General features: G+C 40.2%; 2 protein-coding genes across 2 annotated transcripts in view; one reads left to right on the top strand and one right to left on the bottom strand.

Moving 5' to 3' along the window:
- The window catches only part of Picalm (phosphatidylinositol binding clathrin assembly protein), a 100,486-nt gene extending 96,574 nt beyond the window's left edge, over positions 1 to 3,912 (top strand). Inside the window, exon 21 of the mRNA XM_013013979.1 lies at positions 2,433 to 3,912. Within this exon, the coding sequence (XP_012869433.1) occupies positions 2,433 to 2,447 (15 nt within the window). The 3' untranslated portion in view covers positions 2,448 to 3,912. The remainder of the gene's footprint in view (positions 1 to 2,432) is intronic.
- An 11,506-nt stretch (positions 3,913 to 15,418) lies between these two features.
- Positions 15,419 to 27,767, bottom strand: part of Ccdc83 (coiled-coil domain containing 83) — a 38,768-nt gene continuing 26,419 nt past the window's right edge. Inside the window, exons 7-10 of the mRNA XM_013014054.1 lie at positions 23,003 to 23,124; positions 18,547 to 18,626; positions 17,509 to 17,690; positions 15,419 to 15,644 (exon numbers count right to left, since the gene is read on the bottom strand). Coding sequence (XP_012869508.1) covers positions 15,486 to 15,644; positions 17,509 to 17,690; positions 18,547 to 18,626; positions 23,003 to 23,124 — 543 coding nt within the window. The 3' untranslated portion in view covers positions 15,419 to 15,485. The remainder of the gene's footprint in view (positions 15,645 to 17,508; positions 17,691 to 18,546; positions 18,627 to 23,002; positions 23,125 to 27,767) is intronic.

Raw genomic sequence — 27,767 nt, 5'->3', positions numbered from 1 at the left:
ATGGATCTAATAAGTCAATAAAAATAATAGGAAAAATGAGATTACATTAGCAGAGGATGTTTTTTTGGGGGGAGGGGACTTAAAATAGTATGTTGGAAGCATGAATTGAACTGTTTCCACTTAATCAGACTTTGGTATGCTCTTAGGTTGAACATCCCTAAACAGCATATCTCATAATGGCCATGCTTGCATGATTTATAATCCTGTACTGAGGGAGAATAATTTAAAGTTGGTTCCAAGCAAAATAGCTTTTGTGAGATTTTAAAGTTCATAAGTTAGCTTAGTGCCATAGAATAATATATATAAAAACTGACATCTTGGTTCATTGAAATTTTCTTTCCTTGGGAGACTACTCTCAATGATACGTTATTGAGTTCAGTGGTTTACCAATCTTATATTCAAATTAAATTATAGGCACAGATTGTAAAATATAAACAAATACATTCAGAGGAAATAGAACAAAGATCCCAAAGCATTCTGTGGATAGTTAGACTAAGTGACCCCTGTGTTCTTTTTCTTCCTACAGTATAGGCAGCAGCTTCTGCATGTCCACATGGACAGTTAGGCAACTCTGCATGAACAGTGTGGGAACTAAAGATAGGACTCGATAGCCCTTAGGAAGCAGGAAGGAAAGAAAATTACATCTAGATTATTTGGGGTCTGAACTGAGATCAGTTTGCACAATTGTTGGCCAATAGCTTGGACACAGCCATTTTCACCAGTTTTTTTTTCAAAAATTATGCATTCTCTCCCACCCCTTTTTTCTATCTGACATACCAAAAGTCTTAACCAAGGGTCAGCTTATAGCGACCTTTTTGGATAAAAGACTTCCTTTTGAGTTTCAGAAACACAGATTTGTTTTCTGAAAAACACATGCCTTTGAATAAACTTGACATGTAATAACACATTTGTTTTAATAATTTCATTCCTACAAAGGCTGCCTTTATATTTATTAAAGGTGACAAAACAAAAACCACTTCTTCTTTTCATTACATTTTCTGCTTTCATGTTCTGTCATTCTGAGATCTTTTTTTCTTTCCCTCTCTCTGTCTTCTTTTCCCCCAGCTGTCGGCAGCATCCAGCCCCTCCAGTCACAGTCCTCACAGAGCTTCAGGAAAGGATCCTTTTGCAGAGATTTCTTTGGAGGATTTCTTATAAATCACTTTAGGTATTGCTGCTTGTTGGGGAATATGGGGACTAAATACTTACTTTAAAATTACTGGGCATTATTAAGCAAAATTCACTCTTCTTTGTTTCTTTAAAGGAGTCTGGTTTCCTTCCACTTCTCCTCCTTTGTTCTTTGGGTGAGGAATAAAAACAGGTTAAGCTAGGACATAGGGAGAAATAACTTTTGTAAGGCAGAAATAGAAGTGTGAAATTATAGGATCATCTTACATATAGAAAGAAGCATGGCATCCACTGTTTACAACAGGTGGATGAAAAAAATACCACCCTTGAAAACTGTTTGAGTCATTCTTCAAAGAATTGTAGAGAGCTCCCCAGTTTTACTCACTGCATCAGAGCCTGATTGGGAAAGAAATGTTTTTGTGTTTCTTTTCATTTAAAATAGTTAACATTTTAAGAAAGTTTTTTTTTTTTTTTTTTTAGTTAAGGGAAATGAATACTTAAGACTTTGGCTTGAAGGATTCTGCATATGATCCATGCTGCCTTTGTTTGCTTAGAGTCACTATAATTTGTTCTTCTTGATGCTCTAGTTCCCAATTTACATTTGCCTTCTAGATCTTTGGGAGTATGTACTCTTCTTATTGGGCAACAACTCTTCTTATTTGTTAACACATCTGGCTCAGTAATTAATCTTTAGATAGGCATTTGAAGAGAAATTATGAGTGAAGAATATAGTGACTCCCAACTGTACAGTTTTTCTTCATAGATCTTTCAGATTTTTAATTTTTATTAGTAAAGAAATTAGTCCATGTTAAGATTACTCTTCTGTTATCTCTAATTTTATATCATATGGAAATAATAGTTTGCATTTTGTTTTTCCAAATGAAATGTCACATGGAATATTTGTTTCTGAATAGATGTTTGGAACCTCTCATGGAAAAAAATAAATCTTTCTTCACTTATCCCTAAGCTGCTGGTTGGTTTTTAGTCCTTAGAAAAGTATTGAAAGTTCTGACATTGAGCAAGATGAATTGCGTTCATAAACTACTTTGTTAAGTGGCAACTCCCTCGTACAACTACTTAAAGACAATAATAAAAACATTTTAAGGAAGTTTCTATAACTGCTTCACAGTACTGAGTTGTGGCATGTAAGAAGCTGATAATACTGACTGACTTGTAATCAGGGTTTGTGATAAGCATGTTGCACATACTTCCGATCCAGTTATATGGCTGCAAGGCATTTTTATTTGTGAGAACACATCCTACAGTACCGTGAATTAATTAAACACATACTTTTTTTTTTCCAGATACAATTTATGTAACTAGATGGAAGAGAATGGAGTTATTCCAAAAAGACAAGTGCTCAAGTGGCGAATCCTTACTTCCAGCAAAATTTAAACTGCTGTCTCTTAAATTCTTCTTCCATTAGAATGCTACAGTACCCAGTGAAGGCCCATGAAGGAAATTGGGACTAGTTTATAGGAGAAAGTTATCAATACAATTTATAAAGCCAAGAATTGCCATGATTTAAGACTAAGATCTGTCTTTTTGGTGACTAACCTTTCAGTTCTTTCAACTCCTATTAATACCCATAACCAGTAACCTACCAAGAAAAGCCCTTATTTGGAAAGTGTGAAATTTGTATTTGGAAATGCTGCCTGGAGAGAAGAGCTGTGTCCTTTACTGTATTTAACAGGACTTGCTGGGGGATCAAAATCATAATTCTTAATTATGCATTATCTTTGTTTTCTCAAGTCCTCACAGACACCGAAACCATAACTGAAATTAACATTTCCTTTAAAAATTTTATATTCAGTTTGCAGTAGACATTCCTTAAGTATTTGTATTTATTTATGATTATCAGTTTTACGTAACATTAATATTGTATCAAACCTCCTTATGAAAATGAGTATGGATGTACACAGTATGTTTGATTTTTATCCACAAGAATGAATCTGATTCAGAATGCTTTTTAGCTGACATACAGAGCACTAAATATTTTAAGGCAAATCCATAGATCTGGATATCCTAAGAATTCTCAGTCTCTATGGGATTTAGGGAAGCATTATAAATGCATTAATCCTTATAGTCAATTCTGTGCCTGGGATTTTGCAAGGGAACAGTTCACTGACTAGGAAAAGCACTACATATAAAATTCAGCATTAGTGCATTGGGAAGGATCTTTACTGCTTTGTGCTTGGCATGTCATTATTTTCCATTTGACATTAGGGCCTTTCCAAAATGAATGTGAGGAATTGCTTTCACTTCAAGACTTTCCTTCTTTTCAGTAAAACTCTAGGAGATGTTATTGGGGAGGGGAGGGAAACAAAATTCTTGAACTTTTTATTTGGCTTGTGCCATGTTATGATCATGTACCTTTTAAATAAGGGGAAATAGTATCTTTAAAGTTAATGTCTAGCCAAGAGTTTAGTTATTGAAGAATTAAACTGCACTGTTGATCGGTGCTTTGTGTAAATACATCATACGTTTGGGTTGAGAGGGGCCTTAAGGAGGACAGTTCATTGTAGGAAAGCAATTCTGTACATGAGTTTAAGCATACTTGTTGCATTGTCTCTGCAGATTATATTTTTGTTTACAATATTAAAATGTATGTTAGCAAAATGGGTGGATTTTCAAATAAAATGCAGCTTCCACAAAACTTTTGTTATGGTATTCTAGTCTGAGGTGCATTTTGTTTTTTCTTTTTCTTTTTTAATCATTTTTTCTAATAAAATTATACCCAGGTGATTATATTTGCTGATTTAATAAAATGTAAAATTTGCTTTATTTAAATTTCCAAAAAGCTTTATCTTTGCGAGTTTTGTTACTTTCTAGACGCTTACTGACGAAGTGAGCTACATAATTGTCCTTTTTTTTTTCTTCTTTTTTATTTATTTATTTTTTGGCTTTCTGGTCAGATGCCTTCATAAAGGTAAGTGTAAGGCTTTCTGGTACATATGGTATTTCCACTTGGGAGGCAGTAAGAGTGTGAGTTGCAGGCTAGTCTGGGTACATGAGAGATCCTGTCCTAAAACAAACAGCAGCCACAAAAAGAAATCTGTGTACCATATTGCATGTTGAATAATCAGTAGAATTTGGAGTATGTGATAAAGAAATTTGAAGTTTGGCATTGATAAATGTCTGAATAACTATTAGCCACTGTGCTTTGTTTCATTTTACTGCTCTGTCTTTTTTACTTTTTATTAAAAATAATTTTTCTGATTTAAGTTTCAGTACCATTAAAACATTTTCATATAAATTGGAACGTTGTACTTTTTATAAGTTAGCTTCTTTAATGTAAATTTTGATTTGTGTCTTCCAGTGTTTTTGTGATTTGCTTTTTACTTCTTTTGGTATGGTATGCCTCTGAAGTGCTTGCCCTTTATTATTCAAGCATCTTTTGGACTCTATTGGGTAGGAATTACCTACATTCTACTTTACAGATAGAAATCGGAAAAGGATCCTGCCCAAACAAGCCAGGTGGGAGAGTGAGGTGCCATTGTTCTCTGGCGTTTAAAATTTTGGTTGGTATAGGGGATCAAACCTAGGGCATTAGGCATGATAAAAATACATTATGATACGTTTTTTACGACTGAGGTACACTCCTAGCTCAGATTGGGACCTGGACCTCTGTATCTGATTCTTTTACTCATTGGCTGGTGCTTTACCACCTGAGCCATACCTCCTACCCCCAGAAGCTAATTTTTTAATGTTAATTTTGAAATGATTGAGATTAACTTGTCAAATTAACACTGGACATGTCGATCCTTTCCCTGTCTGGCACTTTTCCTGCCTCCCTCCCTTTTAGCCTGGGGCTCTTAGTGGTTGTCCTGAGCTGATGTGTAGGCCTTGAATTACGCTCTCAAAGGAAGGTACAGGCAAGGAAGGATCCAGGTGTAAGTCTTCTCCTCCTACTCAACATTCATCTGGACTCAAAGCTGTTCAGGAGATTGATCTCCTTAGCCTTTCAAGAACACTACTGGAAGCATCAAGCATACCACACTGGCACTGCTAGCTTAGTGTCTGTCTTACAGGTGTGTCTGTCTTAGATGGCACAAAATGAAACCTCATCTCTGATCTTCATCTTAGTAAAATAGAAACTGAACAGCTCTTCATTCCCATTTAAGGACTTACTGAAGAGCAACAGCATCAGGAACTAGGAGTCTGGTCTGATTAGGACAGCTGTATCGGGTGGGGAGTGGGGAGGAGGGTAATTGGAGCTTGAACTGGGGACCTGAGTTGCCTTTGCTCATCTTCTTGCATCTTCTACAAGCCACAGCCTGGCTTTTTTTTTTTTTTTTTTTTGTAGTTTATTGGAGATAAAATGTCACAGGCTTTTCTTGCTAGGCTGGCTTCCATCCTTGATCATCAGATCTCAATCTCCTGTTAGAATTCCAGGTGTGACCTGCCTCCCCAGAATTGTTTGGTTTTTCTGTCAGTTGTCATCAGGAACTAATCTTGTAGCACAACTACTGAACTTAAAATCCATTGTGGGCAAGATTTACATTGCAAATGTGTCAAAAAAAGAAATTAAAGAATGAGAGAGAGTCCTTTGTCTTATCAGAAAAACACAGTGAATTAAAACTTGTAACAGACCTAAATCAGGAACATTATAGAACAGTAAGCCTAATTTACAGGTGTTAAAATACGTGTTAGGGTAGCATTTCCAAAGAGTAGCAGGCTGAGCATTGTAGTTCAGTAGTGCCTAAAGTCCTGTGTTCCATTCCTAACACCTTATACATACTCTTCATTTAATAAACTATGCAAACATAATCTTAACTTTTGTTGGTCCTGGAGCTTGAACTTTGGGCCTGGGTGCTGTCCCTGAGCTTTTTTTGCTCAAGGCTAACTCTCTACCACTTGAGTGACAGCACCACACCACTTCTGGCATTTTTGAGTAGTTTATTGGAGGTAAGAGTTTTACCATCTTTCCTCTCAGGGCTGGCTTTGAACAGCAATCCGTAGATCTGAGTAGCTAGGATTACAGGTGTGAGCCACCAGTGCCTGGCTGAAGTAATTTCTGAATCCCTATGTTAATGTTTTCAGGAGTTGCCAGTCTGTTCTTATTTCCACTCCAACCTTTTCATAAAGCAAAAGACACGTTGCTAATGCATTTTTTTTATGGTTGAGAAAACAGCCTTAGATTATGTTGTTGACCTTTAACAACTGACTGAGTGGGGGTTTTTTATTTTTATTTTTTGAGACTGTTCCACTGTTAGGTATGCTGTCCTCAGACCACAATCTTTCCACACTGTCTCTAAAGTAGCTGAGACTGTTCCACTGTTAGGTATGCTGTCCTCAGACCACAATCTTTCCACACTGTCTCTAAAGTAGCTGAGATTACAGGTGTGACAACAAACACAAGTGTGCACTATCATATGTGGTCTTACTTGTTGAACTTTGGGACTTAACGGATGGTCTAACTCATAACCATCCTATAGCATACTGGTATACAGAATACCACGAGTGCTTTCGTGGGTGTATGTGAAAGTTGGTACACAGAAATGTACCAAATTCTATTTTTATCTAAGGTTGATGGGAGAGAAAGGAAAGTTCTTTTTGGATGAACATTGACAATAGTCAGGTTTAAGAATGTCCCTTGTGTGGGAAGTACTGGTTAGAGATAGAAGTGGATCAGATAGTCTGTGTCAGTGAGACAAGGAAATACTTAAGTGGTTAGAGCTGGAAGAGATTGAAGAAAGGCAAATGGAGAGCCTGGAATACAGAGGGGACAGTTGACAGGATATCACACAGACAGAAGCAACTGCTTTATGACAGTACAGAATGTAAAGCATCATGGACTTTTCTTCCAACTATAAAGAGGACATGAGAAGCCTACCACATAGGAATGTTAGAAAGATTTAATAAATGGAAACAAACAGCCTGATGCACAAGAAAGCTTCAGGACATCATTGCATTTAAGAGGGATATAGAAGAGTGATTCACAACCTGTGTTCAAATCCTGGCTCCACTGACTAGCTGGACGGTATTGGGAAAGTGTCTAGATTTCCTTCAGCCTGTTTATCTAAAGTGGGGAGAGTGGTAGACATTTCTTCAGAGGATTACATAATAGGATTGAGAAAGGCCTGCTAGAAGGCACATTTAAGGGTTTACTGTTAGTACCAAGAATCTTTTCAAAGTTCTTTGGAACCCCCTTCTCTTGGCACATATATCAGTTGGCTTCTACAGCAGAGTACAGAATCCTAGATTTCATATGCCCTGTGCCACCTGAGCCCCTGGTCCTAAGACAACTTCGGTGTTTTTTGTTTTGTTTTTGTTTTTTTCCAACTTGGGTTTTTTGGTGCTGGGAATGGGACCCAGGTTTTGTACATGCTAGGCAAGGCTACTACATCCCCTACATTCCCAGCCTCTGAGCAAACTTGCGAACTGTACTTTGGTGCTTAAGCTAACCAATCAGAGTAGCACTGTGGCTCAAGCAGTAAGTAGATCGCTCGCCTTGAGCTGAAGAGCTGAGGGACAGCACCCAGGCCCAGAGTTCAGGCCCCACAACCAGACCAAAAAAAAAAAAAAAAAGCGCCTACCAGGCCGACACGTTTAAGACAGTAGTTTTTAAAAACCCAGAGATACTTTTGAATTTAGTTCAAGCCTTCAGTGGGGGAGTAGTATTGGGCCCCTCCCCAAATTGAACTCAGGGCCTCACATGCCAGGGAATCAAGAGCTCTGCCACTTGAGCCACACCCTAGCCTTTGCTTTTTTTTTTTTTTTTTTGAGAGGGTTGGATGACCACATAATGAGCTGAGACAGCTAAATGAATGTATTGGTACAGAACAAGGGGCAATTTTTGTTGGGAGGCTTGCCAGGTTTGGGGTTTGGAGCTTTTAGCTTTTTATTAATTGATTTTTTTTTTCAACTCTGGTACCAGGGCTTTCACTGTTGGCCCTCTGCCACTTGAGCCATCCCTCCAGTACAGCTCTTTGCCAGTTAATTGGAGATAGAGTCTTGATTTTTTATTCCCTGAGTTGGCTTCAAATTGTGGTTCTCTGATCTCAGCCTCCTGAGTAGCTAGGATTACGTGTGTGAGCCAGTGGTGCCTGGTTTAACTATTAGGACTGGGTAAGTTTAAGTACGTATCTTTTCACCAGATTTTAGATCCAGCTGGAAGTTGTATCCCTCATTGATATTTTTACATAAGACCCTTTTTCAAGTGGCTAGGAGAAAATGACATGTAAAAATCGAGTATAACAGAGTATCATAGGTCCAAAGTTAATTGTGCCTTTAACTAGGACAGCAGATGTGCCTAGAATGTACAATCCTTGGTGTCAGAATTTTAAGGTAAAGTGCCTCACCATACTTGGAATAGTTGTGGAGAGGCAATTCTAACACAGTTAATTTCCACCCCTCTTAGGAGGAGAAGGTGGCCAGAGCTAACATGTTTTTATAGCTGAGACTACAAAAAAAAAAAAAAAAGATGGCACTAACTCAAGAAGGCAAGAGGTCAGCAAGTTCACTACAGGATTAGAGGAAGGAAATGCTGACAAAGCCGTGTAACAATCGGTGACAGAATCTGAATTTGCAGTCACTGTAAAACTCATTTGCTAGGTTAAATGTCTGAAAATCTTGCCATTTAGAGAGATTTTTTTAAGAATCTGAAAGGTTTTTTTTTTTAGCACTTACCTCATTAAGAACAGCATGATCCAAAAAGTAGCCATGTAAAAATCTTGGTGAAAAAAGTAGCCTTCTGGGATTCTGAAGCCCTAAGGAGTGGGAAATGGAAATACTTACTCAAGTTAAAGTCACTAATATTTAGAAAGCCTCTGCTGCTTGAGGGCATGTTTCCTTGCTTTTAGCGCTAAAGCCTGTTTATTCCAAGAACACAGAGAACTGTTGTTGAGGCCTAGTGAAATTAGCAGAGACCAAGGAGACATAACAAACAGCCCTTTATTGCCACAAAAATGCCCTCACCTCACTATTCCCTGAATCACTCCAGTGTCTTGACTGCAGGGCTTAGAAACAAATATGCTTAAGAGGCCTGTTTCTTCACACACATAAGCACTTTGGATCTAGCTTTAGTACTAGACTCCATCAGCACATCCAGGATAGGAAATTGGTGGATCCTCCTCCTAGAGCTACCCACCAGGTGACCTCCCCAAGTGGGGGCTGAATCGGTCCTGCCAGTGTGTGCATAGCCCTTTGATGAAAAACGTAAGGCTGTGGCTCACGTGAGAGTGAGAAGTGAGAGCATTGGGCCCCGAATTCACCCTCCATGCTGGTATAAAAAACTTCCTTTGGGCTCAATAGGAAATGTACTCATTACCTTACTCATGTAACTAACCCCTCTGTACAGTATGTTTACAATTTAAAATAAACTTCCTTTCTAGAGCTGGTAGCTCATGTCTATAATCCTAGCTCATTAGGCAGCAGAGATCTGAGGATAAAGGTTGGAAGCCAGCCCAGGCAGGAAATTATCTCCAGTTAACCAGTAAGAAGCTTGAAGTGGAGGTGTGGCTCAAATGATAGCATGCTAGCCTTGAGCACAAATGCTAAGCAAGAGCTCAAGGCCCTGAGTTTCAACCCCAGTACTCATTCATACACACACATGAAAACATTAGTATTGGGTTTCATCCTTTCATACTCTGTGTGAGTGTGTGTATGCCATATGCCCTCATTACCCTCCCTTGTCCTCCCCTTCTCTCTCTTCTTCAACAGTCCCCTTTTGTATTTCCCTCCTTTTCTTCATCCCTCCTTCCAGTTCTCCCTCCCATCCTCTCTTAAAACATGCACTTCCACGGGAAGCCCAAAAACTACAGATGGTGAATGTTCTTTCGTGTATTTATTGGACCGTTTTTCTTTGGGTTCAACTACTTGTTCTTTATTCTTTTGTTAATATTTTGACTCATATTTTCATTTTGTTTTGTTTTGTTTGGGGGGGGGGTCCGGTTGTGGGGCCTGAACTCTGGGCCTGGGCGCTGTCCCTCAGCTCTTCAGCTCAAGGCTAGCGCGCTACCATTTGAGACATAGCACCACTTAGGCTTTTTTTTTTTCTGCTTATGTGGTGCTGAGGAATCGAACCCAGGGCCTCATGCATGGAAGGCAAGCGCTCTACCACTGAGCCACCTTCCCAGCCCTTGTCTTCTATTTTCTTGTTATGAATCCCTTGTTAGAGGAATAGTTCATAAAGCTTTCCTTTCATTCTATACACTGTTTCCTTTGCTGTGCAGAAACAATGTGATGCAATCTGTTTGTTCTCATTATTTCTGGAACTATGGAATCCTTGCGTATGCCAGTATGTTGTTTTCTCTGTGTTTCCCTGCTGTCATTTCAAAGTTTTGTGACTTACATTAAGGTCTTTGATCATCTGGGATTATGTACTTTGTTGTTTTTTTTTTTTACAATAGTTCTCCTTGTGGATTCAGTTTTCTCAGTACCATTTATTGAAGAGACTGATCTACAGCATGTATTTCTGGCATCTTTGTCAAGAATCATATGGCTGAAATTGCATGAGATTAGTTATGGGTACTCTTATTTCACTGGCCTAGGTATCTATTTTTGTGCCAGAACGATACTGTTTTTGTTACCATCTGAGTATAGTTTGAAACCAAGTATTATGATTCCTCCAACATTGTTCTTTTTCCTCTGGCATGCCTTGGTGATTTGGTATCTTTTGTGCTTCCCAGTGAGCTTTTGGATTGTTTTTTCTATTTCTGTGAAGCACATCATTGGAATTTTGTCATTTTAGCAATATAAATTCAGATCCATGAATATGAGAGGTCCTTCCATCTTCTAATAGCTTCAAGTTGTTTTCTGCTTCTCTTTTTAGAGGTTTTTCACCTCTAGTTTGAATTGTTGCTTATTTTTCAGGGTGTCAGTGGCTCATACCTATAATTCTAGCCACTCAGGAAACTGAGATCTGAGGATCCAGGTTCAGAGGCAGTCCAAGCAGACAAATGTGTGAGATTCCAGCAAAAAGCTGGAATGGGAGATGTGGTTCCAGTGGTAGAGCTCCAGTCCCTGCTCTCCCTTGAGAGGTTCCCTGTAGCCAGTAGAAGTACTGGTAGCCACTGCTGCTCTCAATGAACTTGCAGCCAGTGGGCCAGGCAGGTTCCCATTCACTTGAGAAGCCTCCCTGTTTGTGCACCCAGGGGCCATAAATGTCCAAGCCAAGGGCTGCCCCCTGAATGACTCCTGAAACAGCACCAAATTCTAGCTGGAAGGGAAAAAGAGACACAACCTGGCACTGCCTGCCGGGCTCAGCACTTTCAGATCCTGCTCTGCAGTAAACAGACGTGCAGGAGGGAAGACTTTGGGGAAGTGTTGAGCTCAGAGCTCTGTCTTCACAAAAATCAACACTTGCTCTTTGCCCTAGAGGGTGGGACACTGACCACTGATTGCTCTGCACACTGAGTTCACTGCTTTACAAACTTCTCAGCAGGTTTGCATTCAACTCTCCTCATGTCTATGACTTTCTCATGATCATTGCTTGCCCAGTCAACTGTCAGTATCTGCAGGTTTCAGCACTTGAGTTTGGTCCTTGTTTTCAGGTCAAAGAAGCTCAGTTTCAAACAATAGGCCCCATGTCAAGGTAGCACTTGGTTATAACATTTAACTGCAATGGATTTCTTCTCCATTGTTTGCCTGCCTTGTAAGAGGCCGTCAGACCAAATCCCCACAGTGAGAACTGTGGCTTTCTCCTGTTGCTTGGACTACCAGATAGTCTGTTGGTACCAGGGCTGCCTGGGCTTATTTTATGGTTGTGAACTTTATAAATATTGCTTATTTTAAAATATAGTGTGCGTGCGCGTGTGCGTGTGTCAGTACTGAGATATGCATTACAACCTTTGTCTTTTAATTGATCATAAAAAAGTTTCTAAAGAAAATTTAAGTTTGCCTAGCATTTTCTATACTAATCTTCCCCTTTTATGATACAGAATGATTTCCTGTTCTTCAACCTAACCCCATTAATAATAACTAGCAAAAAAAATAATATAAAATAAAATATAATGCTTGCAATACCAGCACTTGGGAAGCTGAGGCAGAGGGATTAGCATTTGGGGTCAGCCTGAGCTGCAAAGTGAGACCCTGACTCAAAAAGGTCAAAACAAAACCACACAAGAAAAAAAAAATCAAATAACAAGATGGCATATTTAAACAATATCAGTAATTCCACTATGTATAAATGGAGTATACATGCTCCAATTTAAAAAAAAAAAGTGGGCTGGCTTTGAGCCACAATCCTCAGATCTCAGCCTCCTGAGTAGCTAAGATTACAGGCATGAGCCATGGGCACTGGGCTTTGCAAAGGTATTTTTCTATTGCCTTCTTTCTTCCATAATTTCAGCTGAAAGATCTGCCTTAAAGTCTTAGTGTTACTTCCTTGAAAGTTACCATTTCTCCTCTTGAGCTGTCTTAAAGATTTCTCTTTAACATTAATGTATCTGGGTGAGGTTTCTGTGTGTGTGCGTGCTCATGCGTGTATTTGTGCATGTTGGTACTGGGGTTTGCACTTATGGCCTATGCTTTTATTAGGTTTTTCATGTTTGGCCCTCTAGTCTGGCATTCTGCTGGTTGATTTTTTTTTTTTAATTTTTGTTGGTCATGGGGCTTGAACTCTGGGCCTAGGTGCTGTCCCTTAGCTCTTCAGCTCAAGGCACTCTACTACTTGAGCCACAGCACTACTTCTAGTTTTCTGAGTGGTTTCTTGGAGATATATACATATATCTGCACATGCATACATATATAAATTATAATGTATATAATTCTCCATTTTTTAATTTTCCAAAAAATTCTTCATTTTTTAATTTTCTCCTTCATTTTCCTTAATGTATTTTTAAAGTCCTAGTCTATTGACTTGTCTACCTAGATCATCTGTAGGTCTACTATGTTTGGCTCTTCTTCAGATTCTTAGTTTTCCTGTATCTTTTATTTTTATATATGTGTATGTTTTGTGTGCCGGAAATTGTATCTAAAAGGAAGATAGTCACTAAAATAAATTTACTATCTTTACATTTTATTTTATTGGGTAAGAAACAAAACATCTCACACCAATCAGGAATTGAGTTGAGCTAGGGATAGTGTGCAGTTTTACTTAGACTTAGTCTATCTCTTTTAATTACATGGAGCTTGATGCCTTTTTAAGGTCCCCTTAGTGAATAACAGAAAGAATATCCCAGGTGTATCCTGGCTTTTCTCTCTCTCTTGACACTCAGCCTCTAAGTAATGTCTAAACTTTCCTGGCTTTAAATTCAGTGGGTTAATTCCCAGATCTTTATCTCCAGGCTAGGCCTCTCCCCATAGGAGACAAAGGGTACATTCAAACCAGGTACTTATAACAAAGGAAATATATAGAAGTTACTGATAGGATTAAGGGAAACTAAATGAGATGATGGAAACTCCCTTGGGATAGCAACATATGGAAACTATTTCCACTCCAGTGGACAAAGGGTGTTCTAGGTGAGCCTCACAACAGCCCTATGGCCTTTGGTTGTGGGAGCCAACTAGCTCACATGACCAGCAAGGAAAGGAGTTGGGGAACAAAATCTCACTCTTCTCACTTTTGTTGGTTTCCTGCGAGAACCCTTACCCCTGGGGAAAAAGACACAGCCCTATTAGAAGTCAAAGCAAGAGCGAGCAATAGATGTAGTCCATAAAGGTGACCCTTTGTGACGCAAAAGGATTAGAGTTGTTCTGGAATAGTAGAATAAAAAAATTCATATGTCCAGTAATTTTCTGCTTGGGTACTGCCAATACATCACTGGGTGTATATGGTCAGGCTTGGAGGGGAAAGGAATCTTTTGAACCAGGAGCCAAATGAAAGCTCATAGAGAGCAGTGACAAGGAGAGTCACTCCCGTGATTGTTGAGGGTAACATATGTACAACCTTCAAAGGAGTGTGTAGTTTTGTGATTTGTTTTCTAAGTGAAGTAATAGTAACCTGGAAGAGGCACTGATGTGGTGAAGGCATTTGGGCCCTTGAAAACATTGCAAACAGGAGAAGCAGTTGAAGGGGGTTGGAGGGCTAAGGAGAAGGTGGGGAAGAACCAATCAAGGCTGGTGCCTGTCAAAACTAGAGAGTAAAGGAAACTCCCAATAGGGGCATTTGTGGGTGGTTGTTTCATGGGCATGCTTGCAAGGTTTAGAACGGAATAGAAAGGTGTTCAGTTAGTGGTGGCACTACCCTGGCAAGGAGTGTGACTGGAGAGAGTGTGATGTTCGCAGCATTTGAGACTTAGGGAATGAGTAGGAAGGGTAACATCCTACAAGGCCCAAGGCAGTACCGTAGAATTGTCCCTACACAAAAGACCAATCATAGCTGCCACTGATGGTGAATCTCATCATTGAGAATTACAGAAACAGGACAAATGGTGTGTTATCTAGTCCTAAGGACCCAAAGGAATACTTACTGGGAATGTGGCTTAGTGGTAGAGTGCCTGCCTAGCATGCATGAAACCCTGGGTTTGATTCCTCAGTACCACATTAAAAAGCCAGAAATGGGGCTGTGGCTCAAGGGTAGAGTGCTAGCCCTGAGCAAAAGAAGCTCAGAGACAGTGCCTAGGCCCTGAGTTCAAGCTCCAGGATTGGCCAAAAAAGAGACGACAACGATGATGACGAAGAAGAAAAGAACAACAACAACTTGGAAGGGGGAAATGTACCTCACAAGGGGATTCAGAGCATAGATGTGAAGAGTCTCCCTCACTTTGTTGTAGTTATATAACAAGTCAGCATCTTAAATTTATTTGGTTGGTTTTTTTTTTTGCTAGTTATTATTAATGGGGTTAGGTTGAAAAACAGGAAATCATTCTGTATCATAAAAGGGTAAGATTAGTATAGCAAATGCTAGGCAAACTTAAATTTTCTTTAGAAACTTTTTTATGTCTGCTAGAACTGGGGCTTGAACTTGGGGCCTGGGTGCTGTTCTTTAGCTTTTTCACTCAAGGCTGGTGTCTATCACTTTAGCCACAGCTCTACCTCAAGCTTTTTGCTGGTTAAATGGAGATAATAGTAACCATGATCCTCAAATCTCAGCACCTAGGATTACAGGTCTGAGCTACTTGCACCCAGCTAGAAACATTTCCAATTGGACTGCTTCATACTGGAATCTTGGATTAGTGGTGAATTTTTAGGTGAGAAAGGAACGCCAGATGCCACCTTGAGCCTACTGTTTTGCTTCTGAATAATGCTTAAACAGAGAGACCTTTGTCTCTCCGTGGTTTTCTTTTGTCACTCATGCCATACAAGTAAATAAAAAGCTGAATATTAGGAACTTTTGCATTTTGAATGTAATCGTGACCTTCTGAAACAACAGGTTTGAAAATGGACCAACGTATAAGTCAAACAAGCAAGTGGGATTTATCATTCCTGGGGCATTTAGAAGGACGAGTTGTTTTCATTCTGTCGCTGCAGACTTAGAGAAAAGACTTCATCATCTTGTAAGTGATGCAGGCTTCTGGGCTGCTTTCCTCAAACAATTTGGCAGGAATTTCCTTTTCTTCAAAATGAATAGGCATTTTCTTGCTCTGCACACTCATAAGCTTCACTGCCAAGGGACCCAGGTTTGAATAATCCTAGTGAAGAGACACAAGAGAACAGGTTACCTGGCAAGTTAGCCTGGATAGATTAGTTTTTATTATATTTGACCTTGAGCTGACAGCTTGCAATGGCCCTGTGAGCTGGAATGCTGAATTACACATGAAATAGGAAAGTCACTGTAAAACAAAAACCTCCACAACACTGCGTAAGCTTATGTAGCCAGAAGTGCAATAGCTCTTGAAAGGCTTAAGCAGGAAGGTTGGTCATTTGGTCTCAGAGGTAACTGAGGGGCACAGGCACATCTGCAAGCTGTTTAATTGGTGAAAGAGTATTGCCAAGATACAACCACAACAGGCTAGAAAAGTTTTCTTCAACAACAAAGGGGGAATAATTGGCAAATGCTACTTTGACTATAGATATTCTAACATTGGGCAACTCTTCCAGGAATTTCACACATTTCACAGCATCTTTGGCTATGATAATATATATATATATATGTGTGTATATATTTATATATAATAAACTTCATTCTGACAAAGTATAGTCTAAAATGACAACAGAAGAATTAAATTTATATAAAAATCCCACAACTATCCTAAAACATCTCAAGCCCTATCCAGCATCCTTTGAACTGGGAGAGCTTCCAAATCACAACTCTCCTTTTTTATTTCTTTGATAGTTCAGCAAATCTGTCCTGAGTGCCAGCTGTACATATTAAGTGCATATTAACATACAGACAAGGGAGCCAGATGCAGGTGCTGCGTTTCCTCTTTACACAGTTAATATGGACTTCATTACTCGTCATCTGTAGCCCTAAGAGCAATCTGAGGATAGGGCCCGCTATCTGGGTGTCTTTGAGAATTCATTTCCTGGTTCACCCCTTAAATTCCCAAACATCCTGGCATGTTATAGAGTTTGCAATAAAGAGCTCCCAGTACTTATCTGAATTTAAGAGAATCAAAGAATGGGGGAAAAAAGGAGGCAACATTTTATTTCTCAAGACTGCTTATACTTGTATTTTGTTTTCAAAGTATTCAACTATTAAGAGTAAGGGAAAGTGATGGAGGTCTACCACTTCACATACTTAAGCATATGCCAGTTCTACCACATCAAAAACTCACAGTTGGGGCTGGGAAGGTGGCTCAGTGGTAGAGCGCTTGCCTGGCATGCTTGAGGCCCTGGGTTCAATTCCTCAGCACCACATAAGCAGAAAAAGCTGCATGATGATGTGCACCTGTAATCCTAGCAGTCTGAGATGGAGGCAAGTGGATCACAGGTGGATCACATAGTGAACAGCCTCAGCTACATTGCAAGACTCTATCTCAAAAATAACAAAAACACGGGAGGGAAAAACAGAAGGGGTGATGGCATTGTCCAAAAAGAAATGTACTCCTCACCTGACATATGACATGTCCTCTTCACAATCACCTTAATAACAAAAAATAACCCCAGATAATAGTAAAAAATAAAAACTAAAACCGTTCATGTGGAAATAAATATGCCCTGCACTCAAACTAATGACATCAACATGGATTTTGTATACAGTTGTCTACCAGTCTGCAATCATAGTGATATGAGAGTCATGATTCCAGGAGGCATATTGGAGTGCATGAAGTATACAGTTGAGAAACTACATTGAGTCATTTTTGTGTGTGCCCCTATACTGGGGCTTGAACTCAGGGCCTTATGCCCTGGCTTGGCTCATTTGCTCAAGGCTAGTGCTCTACCACTTGAGCTACATCCCCACTTATGGCTTTTTGCTGGTTAGTTGGGAATGACAATCTCACAGACTTTCCTGCCGTGGCTGGCTTTGAACTACAATTTTCAAATCTTAGAGTCCTGAGCAGGTAGGATTACAGGTGTGAGCCACTGGTGCCCAAATGCTTTCTTGAATCTTACCTTGAAATCCCGATCATCTTCATATAGCAAAAATTTCAGAGGAGAACTGCCAACTTCAGTGCAGGAACCAAACTCCTCCCACGCCTTCAGGCGCCAGGCATCGTCAGCGTGGCCTTTAGCGCTAAAGCCGCGGGTCTCATCTACAGATTCCAAGTCTGTAGTTTCTAATATTGGTGGCTCTTCTGTGATGAACACAAAACAAGTAATTATGTTCACATTGTCACAAGATTTTAAAATAACATGCCATAGATCCTTTGTCACATTTTTAAAGAACTTTGCGTATCAGAAATATAAAATTTGGAGCTAGGAGTATAGCTCCATGGTAGTTCCTGCCTAGCATGTGGAGCCCTGGATTCAATCCCAGCATTGGAGAAAAAGAAAAGAAAAAGTGGGAGGGGGCAGGAGGAGTAGGTGGGAAAAAAGAGGAAAGTTTAAAAAAAATGATAAAAAATAAGAAGCATCCTCATTTTAAGAAATCCAAATTGTATTTCCTTCTGATAGCTAGCAAGTCCAGTAATCATTCATAAACAAAATATGGCTTTTAGTTGGCTAAACTGGGACCCAAACTATGTCATTGTAGGTAATATCCTGTCCCTTTTCACTAGTAACTAATTCACTGTGAAACGTGGTGAGTTCAGTTAGAAACATATTAGAAACTAAGTATAGTGGTGCCTGCCTGTAATTCTAGCACTTGGGAGGCTAAGGCAGAAGAATCATGAATTCAAGGCCAGCCTGGGCTGTACAGTGAGACCAAGAAAGAAGAGAGAGAGAGACAGACAGACAGACAGACTGACTGACTGAAGGAGGGAGAAAGGGAAACAGGGAGAAAGAAGGGGAGGCAGGAGAGAGGCTAGATTAGAGCACACACACAGCAGGAAGTCTGGAGGAGCTGATACGAATCTATGCCCTGAGTAGCTTTTATAGGTGGGGTACCTGCCCATAAAAGATGGTCAGTAGCTGTTCATTAAATTGAGAACAAAAATGAACAAGACCGGACCCAAAACAAAAACAAAAACAACATTGCAATAAAAATAACACCTATTTGTTTGCCTGAGAACTGCAAAATCATTTCTCCAGGTGGCACTTCCTGCCCAGTGGCTTGAGTAAGATAGAGTTGCCTGAAAGAACAAATAAGAAAAGCAATGTCAGTCAATAAATGTATTACATTTCTCTCCTGAGTGCCGGAGACACAAAGGCAAAAGTGAGAGTGATTGTGCCTGGCAAGCAATCCAGGGGCTTCAAGTGATGGCTGATACATGGTGGGTGATTGCACCATGTGTGAAGGCTGAGGAGCAAAATGCTGCAGTCCCTGAAATAACAAGTAGGGAAGGTTTCCCCCAGGAAAGGAAACTTGAGCTGAATCTTGAAGAATCAGTTTACCAGGAAAGAGCTGGGATGAGGAAAGGGCATTCCAAGATAAGGGAGAAACACCAAGGAGAGGCAGGGGAAGAGGAAAATACGTTGCCTTAAAAGCTCTGTGTGACACTGATATGAGGTTTCCTGAAAAGAGCAAACTGGATCCCTGCAGCTGTGCAAATGACCACTTTTTCTTAGCAGCTCAGCAACCAAGTAGATCCCCTGAATTATGGGCTGTCAATTATTTAAAGCACATGTATACTGTGTTAGCCAGACATCTGTGAATAAAACTGATTAAATATGTTCAGTATTTCCATACGTGCTACCTCCAAAAGACAGACAGGCTGAGCACCAGGGGCTCTCCCCAATCCCAGTAACTCAAGAGGTTCAAAGCCAGCTTGGGGCAGATAAATCTATGAACCAGAAAAAAAATGCTGGGACTAGAAGTGTGGTTCAAGTGTCAAGAGTGTCAGCTTCAAGCATAAAAGGCCAAGTGAGAGCTTGAGGCCTTGAGCACCTGGACAAGGAAAAAAAAAAAAGACAGTGAAAGTTTCAAGTGTAGCTTTGATCTGCAAGAAGACATGTCTAAGGCTTTAGAATTGCTTCTTGGTTTTACTCTTATGAATTAGTCTTCCTACATGTGACAACCTTCATAAATCAAGCTTTATCTCTTAGCCATTAGTTTGTCACTTCTTCTGTGGGTGGCAACACTTTGTATTTAATAATATAGAAAACATTTTAAAAAACATTGTTATATTAAGTTAGTGTTAGATTTGTAGACATTGCCCCACTGGAGTCCCAGTCATTTCTGGTTGACATTTACCTTGTCTATTTAGCCCAGTGTGTCAAACAAATACTATGATATTCCATGTGAACTGTATAGGAAAAGAGCCTGGGATGTCTTGCATGGGAAATGTCTTAACTGTATAAAACAGAATACCCTGTTTCTTTCTTTCTTTTTTTTTTTTTGGGTCCGGTCATGGTTGCCTGAACTCTGGGCCTGGGCACTGTCCCTCAGCTCTTCAGCTCAAGGCTAGCGCTCTACCACTTGAACCATAGCGCCACTTCCGGCTTTTTTTTTCTTTTTGCATATGTGGTGCTGGGGAATCGAACCCAGGGCCTCAGGCATGCAAGGCAAGCACTCTACCACTGAGCCACCTTCCCAGCCCCGAATACCCTGTTTCTTATCCAGATGGAAATCAGAAGGTTTATATGTCCTCTGGTTCATGTCTTTCTCCTCACTGTACTAGTATTACCAGAGGGAAGAATTCTCCACAAAGAGGTGAGGCAGTGCCATAAAATATAAAATGCTGTAGACCCTCAGTATTTATTGGTGGGGCAATTGAGGAAAACCTGCAAATGCTCAGGATAAATACAGTTCAACACTGTACTCAGATGCTTGATTTTTTCATAACACTGTCCAGTTCCCTACCAAAGACATACTGCTTTTAGATGAATCTCAAATTTCCACTTTAACACTTAAAGAACTTTAATTTGTGTTTCTTTCTTTCTTTTTCTTTCTTTCTTTCTGTCTGTCTGTGCTGTGCTGGTGTTTGGTACTGGTGTTTGAACTTAGAGCCTTGTGCTCTCACTTGGCTTTTTCACTCAAGACTGGTACTTTATCACTTCTGGCTTTTTGCTGGTAAATTGGAAAGAAGAGTCTCTCTGATTTGGCTGCCCTAGTGTGGCTTTGAACCTTAATCCTCAGATCTCAGTCTCTTGAGTAGGTAGGATTACAGGTATGGTGGAAGCATATGAACTTCTTACTTATTTGGGGTACCATTTGCATTTTTGGAAGAGAGTTTTTCAGAGAATCAAAGGCAAGAAAACACTCAACAGACAACATAGTGATTTAAACACAACTAATGATATGGGACTAACTAAGAGTGTCTCTGCCTCCACTGAGTTGAGAAATTGTGCACAGAGGGATTTAAACCTTTTTTGTTTTGCAATTTTTTGATTTTTAAAATTTATTACTTTTTATTTGCATGCAATAAATTCTCAACGTGTTATGTGTTATTTTTCATTGACTTGGAAATGGGTATAGCTCCTGAATACTAAGGTTATCTTTCTCAATAAGAAGTCTAACAGGTAATGGGGAATTTACACATTTCCCTATAATGCAGATCTTGTTAAAATGTTCTGAATGGTGGCATCAAGGAGTTTACAATCCAGCAAGAAAGCAGAAATGGAGTAAGTACAGGAATGCAGAAACTGATTGTAAAGGAAAAGTGTACACTGCTGGGGAGTCAAGTACCAGAGACTCCTGGTCCAGGTGCGAGAAATGCACCAATAGGCTCGCTTTCTCCCTTCCACCTCTCCCAATGCTCAGGCAATTACGAGCAGAACCTGATGCTATCAGTAAACAAAACCAACAAGGGCTGATTTTGCACTGTGAGCAGTGTGGACTTCTCTGGGCGTTTTGTGGGGAAGTTCAGGACAGGGTTAACTTGTATCTGGCATAGCCAATGGCGGAGTGAAAAGTTGCATTGAAAATTTCACATCTGGGTACCTGCCTAGCATGCACAAGGCCCTGGGTCCCCAATACTGAAAAGAAGTTTCCCATCTCCTTTCCTGTCCTCACAAGTTTTCTGGTCAGTGAAAGAACTCTCTATCATTATCACAGCACTTCATACCCACATCAGCATGAGCTCATAAATACCATCAAAACAGAAAAGTGGAGCTGGCAGTGAACAGGCTCGCTCTGTAAGGGATGGCAGGTATAGCTACGGTTAAAAGCCACACAGCAGTGACAGCTGGTGGAGATTAGGCAGGATCATGAGGAAGACAGCAGTAGCAGGTGACAAGTATTCCAGTGGGACAGTGGTGTGGAGCTGGAGACCTGCTGACAGGCGGAGGCGGGGTCGGGGGGGGGGGGGGGGGGGGGGGCAAAACCCAGGGAGACCTCTCTCCTCTCAGGGAGACATGCAGGGCAGCAGCTCAGGAGTCCAGGGAACCAATCAGCATCTTCAGCCTCATTTCCTATAGCATCTACATTGGTACCTATTCTTCCTAAACATGCTACTGTCATGATCATGTCTTGTTTCTGTTTCTATTTGTCTAAATTATGAATGTCACTTTGAATTTTAATTCCATATTCAAGAGTCCTGGCTTCCCATCAAGATGGTTATAAGACTTTTGGGGGAGTCCAGTGTGAAACCTAGCCAACTTAAACACAAAGCAATACATACATTTGGTTTCTCCTGCCTAGGAACCATTGGGACTTGGAATTCGAGATGTTTTCTCCTCTTACAAAGTCATTTCACCATTTCATCAGAGTAAAGAATAATATAGTGTAGGGGCTGTGCAGATGTCTCAGTGGTAGAGTGCTTGCCTTGCATGCATGAAGCCCTGGGTTCAATTCCTTAGCACCACATAAACAGAAAAAGCTGGAAGTAGAAATGTGGTTCAAGTGGTAGAGCGCTAGCCTTGAGCTGAAGAACTGAGGGACAGCACCCAGACTAGAGTTCAGACAAAAAATAAATAAATAATATAGTCTACAAGATAACTAGATGTCCAAAACATCTCTAAAACCTTAATTACCGACTCCATTGTGCTAACTCTGCACCTCATTTATCTTTGCCTGCACTATTTTTACTTTTTTTTTTCTTTTCTTTTGGATGGTCATGGGGCTTGAACTCTGGGCCTGGGCACCGTCCCTGAGCTCTTCAGCTCAAAGCGAGTGCTCTACCACTTTGAGCCACAGCGCCACTTCCCGTTTTCTGGTGGTTTATTGGACATAAGAGTCTCATAGACTTTCCTGCCCAGGCTGGCTTTGAATGGTGATCCTCAGACCTCAGCCTCCTGAGTAGCTAGGATTACAGGCCTGAGCCACCAGCACCCAGCTTCTTTCCCTGCACCGCTAGGTATTTAATTAGTAACTATTTTTTGTGCTGGCCTGGGGTCTTCCGAAAGTTGGCTGGTGCTTACTACATGACATCATATATGAGTGGTAGCAAAGTAAGTCAGTGTTTCCACAGTACTTCCCGGTCTTCCTCATGCCATTGTGGGCGCTCCTTTCTGACTGTTGCCATCTGGTGGAAGCATTGAAAAAAATCAAACCATCTGTAAGAGAAGCAACTCTTTACAGATACCAATGTTGATGAAACACTTTCTAGAAATGTGCATGGACTCTGACCTGGGTATTTTGAGATCCACAAGTCTACAGTTGAACAGTTGATCTATGAGCAGCAAGTTTTCTTCTTCCAATTCATAAATAGTATTTTCTAGTTCTTCAACTTCCTTCTTGTGAACTGCAATCTGTTCACAGAAGGAGAGAGTGGATGTTAGTATTGACTGAGTTCTATGACATCTCCCACTGCCCATTCAACTCTTGAAAGTGCAATTGCCTGAGAGGAAGCTTACGAGCTCACTGTAAGGAACAGGTGATTATCGGAACTTGTTTCATAGACAGGCAGTTATTAGAGAAGAATAGAAAGTGTCCTTGTCTACCCCTCGAAAGCACTGCTAAATTTAAGCAAGGCCAATTAATTTATCAATATGGCATACTGGTAACTAGCTCAATGAGAATCTAGTTAAAGGTTACAAACAATACAAGGAAGACTGGTAACACTGGAAAGAATTATATGCTATGGTATTTTTCCAAAGAAAAGCACATGCCTAGCAAACTTCTGTAAAGTTCTACAATATGGCTAGGATTCTAGGTGGAAGCCATCATTTGTGTGTGTGTGTGTGTGTGTGTGTGTGTGTGTGTGTGTTCATAATCCAGCGAATAAAAACACAATTATAAAGCAGCATCACAGAATTGCTAGTGGTTTAGTGTTAAAAGGAAAAGTATATATTATTTACCTGCCTAAAACAATCTTAGCAAAACCACTGAAGTCCATAATAGTAAATTACAAAGCCAGGGAGGGGTTGCTGTTTTAGGATCTCATAGGTGCAGAGATAATTATAATTAACTTATTACATTCTTGAATGCCCTAAGGAAAAATTATGATTCTCAAATGTCAATGGGTGGGAAGGAAATTAGAGTTAGAGCTTGTAAACAGAGGAAGAACAGAACATTTGGGTACCTTTGATATAAGGGCGTGGCATGCCTGGAGGCGGCATATATCTTCTGGGTCTCTTTCCAAAGTTGGGATCAAGGCCCAGTTAGGGAGTTATATCCAGTTTTTCCAGGTACCCTTTAGGGTACTAAGTGATGATCTTATCAGTAGCTGCTATCTCTCTTGTATTTTAAAATATTAGGGAAACAAAACAAAGTTCCTGCGTGTGTGTGTGTGTGTGTGTGTGTGTGTGTGTGTGTGTGTGGTAGTACTGAGGCTTGAACTCAGGATCTGGACACTGTTCCTTAGCTTTTTCCCTCAAGGCTGGCCCTCTTACCACTTGAGCCACAGCAACATTTCTTGCTTTTTTGATGGTTAACTGGACTTTCCTGTCTGGAAACCAGTATCTTCAGGTCTCAGCCTCCTGAGTATCTAGGGTGATAGTGCCTGGCTCTAACTTTTATAATCATTATAAATATATTTAGATTTTTGGAGTAAGAAAGCAAAAATGAGAGAAAAAAAAGGAAGACCACCTTTCCCCAAATACCTAAGACATGTGCACAGAAATCAGGAAAGAATATGTAGCTAATGATGCCAATTCTTATTAGACAGGGATCTAGAATAAAAATATCTATTTTTGCAATTTTGTTTTGAAAGTTTTATGGTAGCCTGAGGTCTCCTCATGCTAACTTCTTTCCTTTGTTTAGTTTCTCTGGTTTTCCATTTGTTAAGTCAGTTTAAATCATTTGAAGATTTCAATTCTGTTCATTTTCCTAATAAGCATGCTAAATAAAACCAGATAATAAAATTCATACAAGAAATCTTTGTATCCTTTCCAGGGACCCATAATTCTGGTTATTGTTGAAAGAAGTTAAATGGAGAAATATCTTCAAGCATTCCATTATTAAATAATCCATTGTTATTCATTCTAAACCTGCCCCCAAAGAAATGACATACATTGTTCTGTTTCCAGGCAGTTTTTTAGTCTTGTAATAAAACATCAAACCAGAAATTATCTTCATTTTGTGAGTAAATTTAATGATGCTAAAATGAATATTTATTGAAATAAGAAATCTATTGAATTTCCTTGAAATGATTTGTCTTTTATTACTTTTATTACTAAGCCCTTTTCTCCTATGATTAAACTTGGAATATTTTTTTATCTTTTTATTTCCATTGACTTACAAGAAGTAAAATGTAAAAGCAAGCAAAATGTAATTGGGGTTTTAGCAGAGTCAAAGCACCAATGCAGGCTTTCTTTACAGTCAAATATACATTTTTGTCATAATTTTCTCTAAACCTAAGATCCATGACATCTTATAAAATTAAGAGTTGAATAAGATCATGTTTAATAAAACTATAAGAACTAAATTGCTTCCCAATACCGTGGTGTGTGTGTGTGTGTGTGCGTGCGTGTGTGTGTGTGTGTGTGTGTGTGTGTGGTGTGCGCACGCGTACCAGGGCTTTAATTCAGGGCTTCACGCTTTTACTCTGTTTTCTGGCTCAAAGATGGGATTCTGCCATTTGAACCACACCTCCACTCTGGCATTTGCTAGCTAATTCACGAAGTAGTTTCACAGACTTTTTCCCCCAGGCTGGCTTTGAACCTTGATCTTCTGATTTCTTCCTCCTGAGTAGCTAGCTAGGCAGCACCAGGCCCCAGTACTATTTAGCTATTGACATATCTTGAGGTTTATTTTCCCCTCATTTGAATGCATTGTTTACAAGGGAAGAGGGACAGTTCCATACATGTATACAATGTGCTTCTTGCCCCTTCTGTTCTCCCAGACTTACCAACTCTACTAAAGGAAAGGGAAAGGGGAAAAGCTGCAAGGGACCTTTTATCCTGAACGTTTATGAAACCCAGGGGAAGAAACTTCAAGAAGGAATTGAACAAGTCCTCTCACAGATGTACTGAGTTTGAAGTTGGGACATCCTTTTGGAAATATGTAGCAGGCAAATGAAAGTATAGGTCCAGAGTTCAAGCCCCACGACTGACAAAGAAAGAAAGAAAGAAGAAAGAAAAGAAAGAAGAAAAGAAAGGAAAGAAAGAGGAAGAAAGAAAGAGAAAGAAAGAAAAGAAAGAAAGAAAGAAAGAAAGAAAGAAAGAAAGAAAGAAAGAAAGAAAGAAAGAAAGAAAGAAAGAAAGAAAGAAAATAGAGGTCCATAGCTACTCAGTTTGAATCCAGCCCAGCTGGAAAGTCTATGAGACACATATCTCCAGGTTAGAAAACAGCAGCAAGTGGAGCTGTGGTTCAAGTGGTAGAGCACTACCCTTCTTCAGAAAAGCTCAGAGACAGCGCCCTGAGTTCAAGCCCCAGGACTAGCACAATCAAAATTGTACTTTTGAGAATCATGAAAGAATAACTGGCTAAGCAAGATCTGCATCTGGTTTGAAGTCAGTTCTTTCAAAAGGTAGTGAGTTTTGATTCAGTATTTAAACACAGACTAAATGGCTACTGGTCCAAGTAAAAAGGTTAAGTAGGAATGGATGGGTGATGGGGCTAGATAACCCAAAGCACCATGGACAATCAAGTGGTGAGTTCAGTCAGTCAACACTACATAAAGTCCAAATCTGTCTATGCTCCATACAGTGCCCCCTTTGTGTCCCTTATCTCTGTATTTCCTGGAGAACTGGTCATTGAAAGATTTTAAGCAGTAGACCAATATGATCAGGTTTGGTTTAGAAAGATGTGGAGGTAGGAGGAAGGACAAAGAGAAGTTTCTAGTTAGGGAAGAGGTGCAGTTGAGACTTGGAGAGTGATATGATGAGAGCCAGAACTAGGTAAGTAGGAAAGAAGTAAAGGAAGCTGGGCACTGATGGCTTACACCTGTGATCCTAGCTTCCCAGGAGGCTGAAAAATGAGGCTAGAGATTCAAAGCCAGCCCAGGCAAAAAATGTCTGTGAGACCCCTTATCTCCAATTAACCACCAATAAACTGGAAATAGTGCTATGGATCAAAGGGAAAAGCACCAGCCTTGAGTGAATAAGCTAAGAAAGTAAGGCTTGGGAGTTTAACCCCCAGAATCATCACAAAAAAGAATAAAAATAAAGGACGGTGAAAAGGAAGTAAAAGAGAAAAGGCCATTAGAAAGTAATGCTGAGTCTATAGCTGGAGTGAATAGATAATGGAGGAACTCCACTGGTGGCACTGGGACAGAAGGCAAGGAGAGGAAGCAATCTCGTAGGGTGAGAAGTCTGTGGTGTGCATTCAGGTGTAACTGCACACAGCTGGTTGTTGAGTCAGTCTGTTTGGAGCCTGGAATTAAGATCAGATGAATTGGAAGCCTGCAGCACAGTTACCGTCCTCAGACATTTCTGTCCTTGAAAAGGGCAGTGTTCCCTGTTTTTCCTACTTGGTATTTAGTTGGAGTACATTGTTGCATAAATTCCTGACTGGGAAGTAAATGTTCTGAGCTTTGTGATTTCTGGGGAAAACAAAACACCTTAATTTTGTCCTTAATTTCATTGAGTATAGACTTAATTTTCCATCTGAACTTTGCTATTGAAAAAGTGAACACCAGTTTGGTGCTAATGCCTACCTTTGCAATCAACTTCCTCCTCCCCACCCTCACTACATTCTTTTTGTTTGGGGGGAGGGGGGAAGGGTCCGGTCCTGGGGCCTCAACTCTGGGCCTGGGCGCTGTCCCTCAGCTCTTCAGCTCAAGGCTAGCGCTCTACCACTTGAGCCACAGCACCACTTCCGGCTTTTCTCTTTTTGCTTATGTGGTGCTCAGGAATCAAACCCAGGGCTTCAGGCATGCAAGGCAAGCGGCTCTACCACTGAGCCACCTTCCCAGCCTCCCCAACTACATTCTGCCAGAAACTTTTGGAATTTTCCTTGTGTTCTTTTTTTTTGGGGGGGTGGTCCGGTCATGGGGCCTGAACTCTGGGCC

This window comes from Dipodomys ordii, unplaced genomic scaffold (assembly GCF_000151885.1).
Source record: "Dipodomys ordii isolate 6190 unplaced genomic scaffold, Dord_2.0 Scaffold22, whole genome shotgun sequence".
Lineage (NCBI taxonomy): Eukaryota > Metazoa > Chordata > Mammalia > Rodentia > Heteromyidae > Dipodomys > Dipodomys ordii.
The sequence above is the reverse complement of the archived record's forward strand: the minus strand, read 5'-3'. Positions and strand labels throughout refer to the sequence as shown.